Source organism: Strix aluco, chromosome 17, assembly GCF_031877795.1.
Source record: "Strix aluco isolate bStrAlu1 chromosome 17, bStrAlu1.hap1, whole genome shotgun sequence".
In the NCBI taxonomy this organism is placed as follows: Eukaryota; Metazoa; Chordata; class Aves; order Strigiformes; family Strigidae; genus Strix; species Strix aluco.
The window spans coordinates 6,301,008-6,313,816 of NC_133947.1; the positions used below are offsets into that span (position 1 = coordinate 6,301,008).

General features: G+C 50.6%; 1 protein-coding gene and 1 long non-coding RNA gene across 4 annotated transcripts in view; one reads left to right on the plus strand and one right to left on the minus strand.

The window, feature by feature from the left end:
• Window positions 1-565: 565 nt before the first annotated feature.
• LOC141931303 (uncharacterized) lies at window positions 566-4,287 on the minus strand. The gene is made up of 2 exons (XR_012625542.1): window positions 4,177-4,287; window positions 566-1,116 (listed from the first exon to the last, which is right to left on the minus strand). It is a non-coding gene; the product is annotated as an uncharacterized LOC141931303 (long non-coding RNA).
• A 137-nt stretch (window positions 4,288-4,424) lies between these two features.
• The window catches only part of PMEPA1 (prostate transmembrane protein, androgen induced 1), a 52,769-nt gene continuing 44,384 nt past the window's right edge, over window positions 4,425-12,809 (plus strand). For all 3 annotated transcript variants that reach the window (XM_074843248.1, XM_074843249.1, XM_074843250.1), the window contains exon 1: window positions 4,425-4,956. In XM_074843248.1, coding sequence (XP_074699349.1) covers window positions 4,854-4,956 — 103 coding nt within the window. In that variant the 5' untranslated portion in view covers window positions 4,425-4,853. The remainder of the gene's footprint in view (window positions 4,957-12,809) is intronic.

Below are 12,809 nucleotides of genomic sequence, written 5' to 3' on the forward strand. Positions count from 1 at the left end.
GAGGGTCCTGGCCCCACCAGCAAGAAGGGAGGGAGTGGGTGGGCTGAGGGGGCTCCCAGCGAGGGGAAGGGAGGGCAGGGGAGGGTATTTCAGAGCCTTTTGTGTGGAATATTGTTTGAGGTAGGTTATTGACACTCAGCAAATGGGATGAAGTCTCGGAAGGAAAATGCTTCTGCGGTTCCAAAGGAGGGTGAGGGCTTGCCTACCAAAGAGTTACCTCACAGTGTCTCGTACTCTTCAAATCGTACCTGAGATGTAGCTGTACTGACTCTCAAAGGCAAACAAGCCCTTAGCGAAAACTGGCGAGCATCTGCATCCTTGCCTGGCATTGTTCTCCTCTGTCGTGGCAGAGATCTTGTTCTAATTGTCAGGGAGAAAACTCAAGTTTCTGGTACCAGTTTAAAAAAATAAAATTAAGAGGTTAGCCACCAGAAAGTGGAAACCATGTCTGGAATTGTTAGAAATAAGACTTGCTTGAAAATAAATATAGAATTATTCACCATGGTAACTATTGCCCTATTGCGTTAGTGCATATCGATTTAACATTAATCCAAAGACTAATGCTGTGAAATATTTGGTCTCTTTAATGGACAACTGTTTAGTTAACAAAGCTTTGGGGAGTTGTGGAGTTTTTTTGTTTTGTTTTTCCTCAGATCGCCTCAACCCCTTTTGGAAGAAAATGATTTGACTCTTAGGGTTACTTATTTCTCACATGGCTCTCTCTTTCCAATTACATTTTATGAATTTACCCTTAGTGCTGCATTATAATGATTATGTGGGGTCGCTCAAATCTTTAACTAATGTTGAAGTGTTGCAGTGAGGAATAAGAGGAAAGATTTAAATGTGACTGCACAGGCAAATGCCTGACTTCTGGTCTGGCAGCGTGTGAAATTACGTTATAGTCCAAAACTAGCCAGAGCAGACTGATGTGTCCATGTCGTTCAGTTTGTCCAAGGACCTCAGATACTATTGAAGCTCCTGTGTGTCCCTTCCCATCGCTGAAGAGCCTGAGGCCCCGCGAGCAGCCCCAGCTCACCCTGAAATTTTGTGGCAAAACCAGGAAGTAAAGGGAGATCTTGCAGTGCCAGACTCATCCTGCAGCCATCAGAGGTGTCTCTAGGGAGAACATAAAAAGAAACAGAAAAAAGCTGATCAGTGACTGAATACAGGAGCCAAAATCAACAAAAGTGTATTCTGGAAGTATCCCACCAGTCAAGCAGTACTCGCTGCTCCTACAGAAGAAACGCTGACAAACAGCAGTGGGCTGGAGAGTGGATAGCGTTATTACAAAGAACAGGGTGAAGCATTGAAGTTAGCTGATGTACTTTTAATTTTTACAAGCCCATCTGGGATGACTTTAATTATTTGTTCTTAAATCATGGTGGAAAAATGCTGATTGTTCTTAAAGCCCCATGAGTCGTTCAGATGAAATCGGGATGGTGGTAAACAGTGCATTTTTAAACCAGCATTGACTTGCAAACAGTTATTTTTTTCTATTTTTTTTTTTTTTTAAGGAAGGTTAGGAAGATGTGTGAACTTGCAGCAGCCTGCTGGAGCCTTTATCCACCAAAGCTTTGCAAACCTGTAAAAACTCCCCCTAGAACAAGCTGGCTGATTCACAGGGTGAGGGTGGACGCCTTTCCCCCCACCAGAGCCAGCTCTTCCACAGCTCAGATGCAGCCTGGGCACCGGGTCCTCCCAGCCTGGGCTTGCTCAGCCATCGGTGCTCGTTAGGGTCCGTGAGATGCCTCTACCAAGGCTCCTCCTGCCTGCGAACAGGCCTCCAGCCGTGCCCTTCCACGTGTCGCCCCGTCTCCCGTTCCCTGGGCCCGTGGGTGACGCTGTGCCCGGCTGTGACAGGCAAAGCCATGCTTGTTGCAGCAGAGAGAGCGCAGGAGGACTCTAACCCACCACTCAAGGAACTGACCTGCCACAGAAGAATAACGTATTACTTAAAGCTGCGTTTACTTGCTTAAGACCATTTAAGGATGTACAGCGTCTGTGTCTTAAAATACAAGAATTCTCAATCAAACAGAGACTATGGCCGCATCCACGCAGCCGACGAACTGGGAGGACTCGGCAGTGGTGGCAGGGCTGGTGCTGGCAGGCTGCTGCCATCTCATGCAACACGAGGAAGCGTGTAGTGATCTCCTTGACTTATTTATGGCGGTGCTATGTATTTTAAGTGCAAAGGACTGTTAGTTGCAAGCTGGTGGGCTCAGCTTAGCTTACAGCCACCATTTCTGGCCAGTCAAGCAAGGTCCATTGGAAAAGTGTCTCTAATATTCATCTGCCAATTGTTTTAAAAAGAAATAAATATATTTCCAGCTAAATAATAATAAAGGTGGGTTGACTGATAAAGGTCAAAAATCTGAACTGGCATTTATTTTAGGCGTTTTGACCGTTGCTTTAACTTTCAAGCTGGCCTTTCTGGGGCTTGCGGACTCGCACCGCTCGAGGCCCATGTCCCTGTCACAGGGGTAACGTCACTTCACATTTGCTTGAAGCATTTCTAGAAATTTGCCTGGCACAAAAGAAACTGAGACTCCAGGACCAACGTGAAGGAATCAGCCAAAAGGCAGGTAAGAATTACCCTTCCTGCGTCACCGATGAGGAAACTGAAGCTGGGAACAAAATATAGGATTGGAAATGCTTTATTTCCCGTTCGAGCGTAGATTTTGTTCAGGCAGTTGTCCCTGCTCTCCCGGGCCTGCACACTAACCCCCACCTCTGGTGCCACCCCTGGCGCTGCTCCCCCTGCGTTTGGGGAACGGCACTCGTACGATTATTTCATGTCTGCTGAGCACTGGGAAGCACAAACTTCTCAAAACTCATTTCTATCCGAGCCGCAAGATCCTCTTCCGTGTTTCCTTTGGATTAGTAATTGTTGGGAGTTACCATCTGTCAAGTGGCAGAGAGTAAAAGATTAAACATCCTGGCAATTCCTTGTTCCTTCTCTTCAGGCATTTTCACAGGAGTGGATGGGGCCGCAAGAGTAAAGCACAGGCACGTACGTAACAGCAGTTTGTAAGTAGTCATGTAGAAATAAATTCCATTTTTGTGGGGGAAATAAAGGTTAAACCTGACCAGTGAGTGCCACCGTGCCTGACCCGACTCTCAACACCATCCGTCTTGTGTGATTTCTGCAGCTTCGTACAAGGTTTGGGTCAGTCCCCTTCTCGGTGTGAGCTCCCTGGCAGCGTCTCTGGGGAGCGCAGGCCCAGCTGGGGACTCTTTGGATATTTCCAAACCATAAATCAGAGCTATCAAGAATTATGGGAAAATATGCTTTCTTAGGAGATAACTGAAGCTGTCTTTATCTCCCAGTAACAGGATTCACCAAGTATTATAGCAGCTACTTTGCGCCACTATAGTTAAGCTTGTTTCAGCATTTTCGTTATAAACCTCTGTTTTCACAGGTTTATTTCCCAGAACAACAACAAAAAAAAAAAATCTGTGTTGACTAAAACTTGGCACATTGAACACCCGGGGAAGAGATGATCTTTCTTCCTTTTACCAGTCTAAAAAGTGAATGGGGTCACTCCATTTTAAAGCGGGCAGTTTGAAACAAAAATGGGAATTTCTGTGTCTGAAACAGTTCCTGAGCTCTGTAGAAGAAATCAGCACCATTGGCCTTAACACTAGAGCTCAGGGCAGAATCCAGCCGAGTCCAGCCATGGCCAAATCCGCGTTACAGGTCTCCTCCCCCCATTTCTTTTCCATCTTTCCCGTTTTTTCGTTGAAATGCTGCATTTGGGAACTCTCTGTGCAAGGGACGCCCGAAGCTCGGTGGCCGCCGTGCCGCGGCTCCCGGGGCCGGCCCGAAGGGGGTTTGCCCACTCGGGCCGCCGCGGCTCCGGTGGGCGCTGTGGGACGGAGCTCGGCTCGCGCGTGGTTTTACAGCGAGATGCCCAAATCCGGACGGTTTCGGCCGAACCCGCGCGAGGTCCCGTCCACGGCGGGACGGGGGCGGGCGGCGCCGCGGGCCCACGCAGGCGGCAGCACCCGCGGGCCCACGGCGGGCGGGGCGGGGCCGCCGCGGAAAAACCAACCGCGCGCGGCTGGGGGGGGGTGGTGGGGGGGCGCCGAGACACCCCCCCACTCCCCCCCCCTCCCTCCCGCCCTTCCCGGGAGCTGCCGCCGTCCCCCGCGGGGGCTGCGGGGGGTGACCGTTACCTGCCCGCGTGTTTCTGCTGTTCCCGGGGGCCGGTGCCACCCGCCGCCCCCTGACAAAGCCCAACGGCCGCGCAGCGCCGCGCGGGGCAGCCGGGGCCGCGCGCACCCGCTCCCCCCCCCCCTCCGCCGCCCCCCCCCGCCCGGCGGCGGCGGCGCGGGGAAAGGGCAGTCCCCGTCTGGCGCTGACGTCACGGAGCCCGCCCGCGGCTGGCGGCGGCGCGCGGCCGCGTCCCCGTGGCCGTGAATGAGCGCGGGGGGCGGGAGCGGAGCGGGGAGCGGGGAGCGGGCGGGCCGCGCTCCCACCGCGCTCCCACCGCGCTCCCACCGCGCCGCGCCGCGCTCCCACCGCGCCCCACAAAAGTGCGGGGCTGCCGCGGCCAGGCCCAGCCCAGCCGCTTCCCGGGCCGGAGGGGGCGCGGAGCAGCCGCCGAGCTGAGCTGAGCCGAGCCGAGCCGAGCCGAGCCGAGCCGAGCCGCTGCGGGGGGCGCTGCGCCGCGCCGGGTTTTTTATTTCCAATTTTTGATCGCAGCTGCATTTCCCTCCCCCCGCCCCCCCGCGCCGAGGAGGAGCCCCGGCTGTATGTGGTGCTGCCCGGAGAGCGCTCGGCGGCCGTGAAGTTCTTTGTGTCGCCGTCGCCTTCCTTTTTTTTTTTTTTTTCTTTTTTTTTTTTTTTTTAAATGTATAACTTCATGGGTCTGAACAGCACGGCCGTAGCTATTCAGCCCAATGTGTCCTGCACATGCAACTGCAAAAGGTCTTTGTTCCAGAGCATGGAGATCAGTAAGTACTTGTCCTGCCGCTGCCGCGGGGCCGGCCCCGACTTCCCCGCGTGTGGGTGCGAGTGGGTGCGAGGGTGCGGGTGTGCACGGCGGCTCCGGCGCTTCGCGCCCCCGCCGCGGGCAGGGAAGTTTCCGCGGGGGCTCCCGGCAGCGCCGGGACCCTTCGCTGCGATTCGCTTTCTCTGAGGGATTTTACACACACACACACACACACACACACACACACATCTTCGTGCGAGCTCCGATCGCTCGTCTGTTGCGGTCGGGGTGTCCAGTGCGGGTGTGACACGCGTGACAGTGCGCGCCCGCGGGCGGCGGGCCGGGGGCGGGCGGGTCTCGGCGGAGCGGCCCCGGGCGCAGCCCCCCCCGGCCGCCTGCGGAGCGCGGCCGCTCCCGCGCTCGCCTCTCCCGGCCTCGCCCTCCCGGCACCAGTGTGTGGGATCCCAGCGCTTCCCCAGCCCGGCTCCATCCCCGCCCGCGCCTCGCCCCTTCCCCGCGGCTCAGCCCCGGCGATGCTCCGGCGGGTGCAGCCGCCCCTGCCCCGCGGGTCTGCCCCACGCGTTTCCCTCCTGCGGGGCGGCCCCGAGCCTGCTCCGGGGCTCGTCACCAGCCCCTGTGAGCCACCTTCTGCTCCTTCCCGGGGCGCGGGGAGCCCTGCGGTCCGGACACCCGACTAGAGCTTATATTTGGGAACCTGTTCCCCCGCCTCCAGCCCCTGGGGGCTTTTTGTTACGAAGGGCTATTTGCCTTTTTTCATTAATATTTTTCAACCCTCGCAGAGTAGCAGTGAGTACAGCGCCTGACCTAAATATCCACTACTTTTCTGTTTGCTCTTTTCCTCTTGAAAATGAAGTGCGTGGACGTGAGAGAAAGAATATTATTGCCGAGGAAAGAGAAATGAGTTGGTTTCTCTGGCAATTTAAAGCGAATGGTATTTTCTGTAAAGGGAAGGTTTTCAAGGCATCCCAAGGCTGGGTGGGTTGTCAGGATTGTACCCTGCTTAACACCTTGTTCTGGGCTGTGAAATCTAAATCCTGCACAGACTAATGCAAAATGGCCCAAAATGAAAACTTGGGAAAGAGTCTTGATTTTGCATATATTCCTGGCACTGCGATGGGGCAGGCTTGTGCTCGGTGCATGTAGGGGAAAGTCAGCTGAGCTGTGCCTGTTTCTGCTAGCACAGGATTTGCCCCATTACCTCCAGCGGGGTTGCAGAGCAGTATTTTAGAGCCAGCATCTGTCCCTTGGTATTTTGGATGGCTTTTGTCCAGTGTCATCTGCCTTCACCTTCTCCAGTTTCATCGTTGTTTAATTCAGGTGTCTGAGTCCTGGAGAAGGTCTGTAGCCATTTGTATACCAGGTACTAAAATGTGTTCATTCTGAATTTTAGCATAAACCATACCCTTTGTACTGTATGCACATTTAATCTTGATTTAATCTCATTCGTGTTCAGACAAAACTAAGCTGGATTTGCCTGATTTTATTAACACTACCGGTACTGAATAGACCATTATTCTTCCCTGACTTTAACAGGCCGGGCTAGATGTGCATACCAATAGCGGTGTATAAATAATGAAGATACAGTTCTTTTTTGTGTCAGCCAGTTGGTGAACATAAACCGTGTCCCCCAGAATTGCAAGGATGAGAGACTTTACTTTGTGTCTGATCAAGGCTCATGGTTATGATAAAAGTTGTGAATTAAAATGTGTAATGTCCTTTGAAGAAAAACCTTCTCTTCCAGTCTAACTCTTGGCATGAGGTTTTGTTGGAACAACTCAGGCTTTTAATTTCATTCCTTGACTTTTTAGAAATAGCATATTTTATAATTTTCCCATTTTTTCAGCGCATGAAAGGCTTGGTAGGAGGCAGGTGCCAGTTATGGGGGGGTTGTGTGAGAGGCTGGGGATGGTGAAGTACGCTGGAGGACACCTTGCCTGAATTCAGACGGGTGCTGTGGGAGCCTCGTGCCTGATGCCGTACGGCTCTGAGGTCCTTCCCTGGTTTGTCCCCTGCCAGCACTGCGCCTGTCCCCCCAGGTCATCCTCTCAGCTCCTGACACTCGGATGCTGAGTTCCCATTAGCTCCCGGGAGCTCCTTAATGCTGCCCTTCCTTATTTCATTTTTGGATAGGTTTCTTTATCGCCAACGTTATTTATTTATTTCCTGCCGATGGCAGGCAGCATTAGCTCACCTCTGTGCTATAGGAGGGCTTTGGTTGCACTGCAGGGGCTGTTACCTGATCGCTTCTTCCACCTGGGTTCAGTGGAAGGGACAGAGTTGAGTCTCCCTGAGATAAATGCATTATACAGCTTTTTTTCCCCTCCAATCGCTTGATTTTCTTTATTCTTCCAATACGACTTTGAGAGAACCTCAGAGCGGCTACCACCAGATGCTATTCAATTTTCTAGCCAAAAGTTACCACGCAGGAATGCTTCAGAAAAGTGGCATAACTGTAAACTCTTTTAATTTAACCCTCTAATTAGGTTAACTGTACAACTGATCCCCAAAAATATTTCTTTGCAGGCTTTATTCCGTATGGCAGGCTGCGGCGCTGCGGTGGAGGAAGCAGCTGGTTTCTGTGTGTGGCGCTCCCAGATTAGGATTATAAAAGGGCTTTTTGGGGGCGGGGGTGCGGAGTCTCGCCCGCCGCCGCCGGGGCTGTAGTGCCAATATGCCGGGCGGCGTTAAGCAGCCAGACATCTGCGGCAGTGGTCTCTAATCGCTTTGGCTGGGTGAAAGAGGTCAGGGGTGATTGTCGTGGCGGAAGAGTCTGTCAATAACTAATTATTTGGCGCAGGGAGCGGAGCGAGGCGGCGTGCCTGCCTCCCCACCGGCTTCCCCGCTCGCTCACCCGGAGCAGCTCAGCTCCCGCCGCTGGCAGGGCCGGTGTGAGCCAACAGCACCTGTCCACTCCGGCCAACGCCACGGCCCCGCCGCCGGGGGGGCCTCACGCCTGCGCTGGGGCTGCTTCGCACCCGCGGGGACTTCCCCCAGAGGGTTTGGGTGCCAAGGCTGGGGATCCTGCCTCTGCGGGCACCCGCGCGTCCCTGCGAGAGGACGGCTTCAGGCGCGGGGCACGAGGGCAGGTCTCTCTCTGGGCTGGGTGGCTCTCGGCAGAGGCTTTGCTTGGGCAGTAAGGTTAGCCGAAGTGTTTGGGAGTTCAAGAGGTGTCGTTACATCTCCCCGAGGAGATGAGGCCGTTCCCCTTGGCTGGCAGCAGCGCCCAGACGCCGGTGTCAGAGCGGCATGCCCGGCCGGTGGCGGGCTGGGGCGAGCGAACCGTGAGAGCGGGTTTCTGTCCAAGCGAGGACTTCTAGGTTTTCACATTCTTCGGTTTAATAACAAACCAAATGCAGATGGCTCAAGCAGGGATCACGTCTCCTTTCCACTTCATACTGCTTTTTTGGCAGATACATTTATTTTGTGATACTGTGACAATGGCAGTGACGGCTTCTTCCAGGGTGGAGTGGATAATAACCACGTCCTTCTTTATTCCCCCCCAAGTTTTCCTCCCAGAAGTAGGGACATGGAGGGAAGCCAGATCTGCTTACCAGCATTTCAGCAAGTTAGTGAGTGTTTGCACAGAGTACGTTCAGTTTGTGGCATCTCAGTTTGACTTCAGCCAGCCCAGGGAGTTCCCTGTGTCTGGCTCTGGCCATGTGTCCATGACAAGCACTGCTTTATGCTGAGGCCCTTTTTGCCGAGATCAGCATCCCAAGGTACGACCCGGGAGGAGCGGAGCACGGATGGTTTTTGCTTACGGTGGCCTAAGAACTGTCTGTGTGTGCCCTTGGCCGTCCCCGGGGACCCTGGCAGTCTGCGGTCCCAGCTCTGCAGGTCCCACCTCTTGTACCCAGGGCAGCAGGGAAAGTCCGAATTCCCTGAGCCTGGAGAGCACAGGGGTCTTAAAATTACAGTTTATTTTGTGCCCTCAGGCAGTGATTTTAATCTTAGTGTTTTATAATTGGTGTTGAATGGCAGAGTGAAAAGACACAGAGGAGAAAATGGAGGGAAAATAGTCAAACTTTGTTTTTTTCCTCTGGGTGAACACCTGGATTGTGTTGTGCTGCACGGCGGGACTGGCACACACAGCACCAGAGGTGATCCTGTATAATCAGAGGCAATCATATATAATGCAAAGTGGAGGCAAGACATGGCTAATTCTTCCTTTTCAGTCAGCATCAGGGTATATTCAGAGGAGCATGGTTTGACACAGCAAGTCCTGTTACCTTCTCCCGTGAAGGCATCCTCTGCCCCTGAAGAAGCCTTTGGTTTGCCTTCGTTTTCAGATCCGGGTTGTGAGAGGACCGGCACTGAAGGGTGTGTGCAAAACAGCAGCCGTATTCCTTTCCTTAAAGCCAGGAATTCCCAAGGTAGGGTCTGGGATCACCTCTAAATTTTCAGGGTATTGAATTAGCTGAACTACCACTGCTACCTTTGCAGACGGAGAGAAGAGTACCTACAAATGTATGTTCTTACTTTTATTTGCTGTTGCTCACCAAATATACTAATATTTTTAGATTTCCCAGGTTGAGAGTTGGTGGCTAGATAAATCCAGTTTTAGAATGAATTTGTAAACCTAAATTATAAATGGATAGACGTGAGGAGACCTTTCCAAGGGAAGTACCAAAATACATGGTGTCACTAATAGACAGTAATTACAATCCAGCTTCTTCCCTGAGTAACTCATTGTACAGTCATGTCTGTTGGTCTTGTTTCAGGTAATAGCAACCGTCAGAATTTGGTAAGCCTAATTAGCTAAAAAAGGTCATTTATTTGCAATGGTGTTTCATGTAAAAACTGACTACCAGTTTGCTTCCTGGAAGGAGATCCCGTGCATGGTGTGCGGTTTGCCTCATCAGATCCCTCAAGTTCTCCGATACACGGTGCATCTGTTGTTGGCGTGTTTCATCAAAGTAATAACGCCTGGCTGGAAAGCTGGCGAGGAGAGAGGTACAAGGGCCACTTTGCTGCAATTAAGTGGAAACTTGGTTCACACCATGAGGACACTCCCAGACGTCGATAAAGCAAAGGAATCATTAATGTTGGCGGGGATGTTTTTTGCAGTGTTCTTCCTGTCTGTGTGGCTAAATTGCTGGGTGATTATTTTATAATCATTCTGGGTGGCAGAAGGTAGGTCACTTGGGCAGATCCCAGGTGAGGAAACACATCAGAGACCTGCTCTGGCTGTGAGCAGCACGGCCGAGTCCGGCCCCAGAGAGGAACAGGGAGGATTTCGGCGCAAGGTTCCTCTCCGTGAGAGCAGGATCTGACCCGTCATCTCCCCTCTTTCAGAGCTGATTATATGGCCTGCTGCATTGCTGCTCCCTTGCTGCACTACATGTAAGAGTGGTCTTGGAGCTCCTTGAGGAAGGGCGGCGTGAGCGCAGGGTGCAGTGGAGCGGTGTAACAGCAATAGTGGCGTTAAGCACGGTGCTGCCGTGGCAGGAATGGCTACCTGAGCCGTCAGCACCTCCGTGGTTGCAGGATGAGACCATATACCTGTACACCCCTGACTGCTGACAAGTTTTCAATACTTGAAAAAGTATCGGAGTACTGGAGTGTGTATACAGGCATAAACACATTTGTGAAAGTTAATTGATGTAGTAATACAAGAAAGTAGTTCAAAATGACCTGGTTAATGAAGTAGTTGGTAACCAGAGAAAGGAGTTGTGGGGTTTGGGCTTTTTGTTTGTTTTTTTAAAAGCGGATAAATTTCAGCTGTAGGAGTTTATCATCCAAATCAGAGGATTTGGGGAGCTATTGAGAGTAAAGAGAGCTTTGATGATTTGGCAAGGAATACAGCTTCTAAGGCAGTACTTTGATCTGCATTTTAAATGCTTCTTTGTAATGACAGTTTCACAATTTCTTTTCTCATTTTAAGTCAGTTTTGCTGAGGTATGTTTTGAGAGAAAATAGTAACAGCACACATTATTCTTGTTGGCTTCGGAGCCAGCTAGAACTTGTAGTTCATCCCAGATCTTTTGGCTACTATGGTAAATTTATGATTACACCAAAAAGGAAATTAGTAGAGATGTTAAATATTATCAAAGCTTTGCAAATCTTTTGAAATATCTCCAGTGTGAAACCTAAACTTGCGTTAGCGTTTTTGCTGTGGTATGTTGTACAGGATTTATCTAAGCATCCACCTAATATTGTATGTTCCTGATTTAGCCTTTTTTCTTTCTAAAGGACACGTTACTGTTTAGCACGTGCATCCTTTTAGTCTTGTGTTGCACCTGAAGGCCTTGATTCTAGTGACTCAGGCTTTCTAAAGACAACCTGGTGCTGCTGTAGTGGTGCTATTGGGAACCTTTTTCTTCCCCTTTTGTCTACAGCACATCCTCAGATAAACTTTCTTTGGAGGGAGAAGGTTGTCGCCTACATATTCTTGTACAAGAGAGCTTGTTGCATTAATTTATGTAGTATGGGTAGAGTAGGAGAGAGGATAGGAATTGGGAAAGTTTATTAAGGTTTTCATTTAAATCTTGCACAGCATCTTTCCTTCTTGTAGCCAGTTTGGGGTGGGGTTAATAGCTCTCTTGGGAAATCAGCAGCCTTAAGGGTGAGAACAAATAAGCAAGTTTTCCCAAACTGATTTAGAGCTATGTGGTAGCTCTTCTGGTGCTGTTTTTGGCTTCTCCTGAGCTGTGACTCTAAGCTGTACCAGGCTGGCAGCTCTCTGCCTGTGACCAAGTTCCGCTGGTGTGTAGAAGAGGGCACAAATTCAATTTGCAAGCTAAATCAGCCCATGAAGTGGGTCTTCAGTTACATGTCAGGGGTGGCATCACTGGAACACCTTAGACAAATAGCATCGTGCATACATTTAACTTACATCCTTTTCCAAAGCATCAGTGACTTTGTTCAGTTGGACATTATCTTGTTACTCTGCATATCTCTCTGGTACAGGATGCTGATTTGGAGCATGGGAGGCGGCGTGGCCCTGAGACTCGTAAATTCAGTCGTCGTGCTCAGAAACGCCACAACCAGTGCACGGGTGCATATTGCAGGCTCAAGTTGGCACCAAGTCCACCATCACCTTTAGACTTTTTTTTTTAACTTAACACTACTTTTCACTGCATACAGCAAGGTAGTATTGCTAAGGTTGTAATTGATACAGTATCCCCTTTTTCCTCCAGGTAGTCAGACTTCCAATTTCTCATTGATACAAGACTAGGCTTACACTCCATCTAGAGGAGGGTGTGTTTTTCTCTGTGTGTGCTGTATGTTAGTGTAGTCCCAGGCTGTGGTGTTACATAAAGATACATTTCACATCTTTTGAAACTTGCCTCACAAGTTGTCGGTGGATGTCCACAGTGCTTTCAAATGGTTCACACATTTGTGTTCTCTGTATTGAGTCTCGCACAAATCTTTAATAAAATGCCTCAGACTGGCTAATTTTTCACTTGCAGTATATATTTAAAAGTGCATTTAGAAAGGCAAGTGCTTTTGCACATGGCAGTTCTCTGATCCATTCATGAGACCTTGCTCGTGCCCGCAGTGCTGGGGAGCTGTGGCTGTGATGGTTTGCTGGTGTGAGGTTTGTGCACTTCAGCAAGTGCAACAGGATTTCCCACATTTGCAAACTTGGCCCAAGCAACTCAGCGAAGCAGAATTTAGCCTTGGAGAATGAAAGCTGATTAACCCCCAGGCTTGGAGCATACCGAGAATGAAAAGATGTACTTGCACAAAAATCAATACTACTTTCCAAGAATATATGCAGGACGTGGTCTGGGGATTTTTTTCCATCTCTTCATTCTGTCCAATATGTTAAGTAGCTGGTTTGTTACTCTAACCCCCTACAAATGATTGTCAGTAATAATTCTGTAAAACTATGAATCAACTCTGCATGAC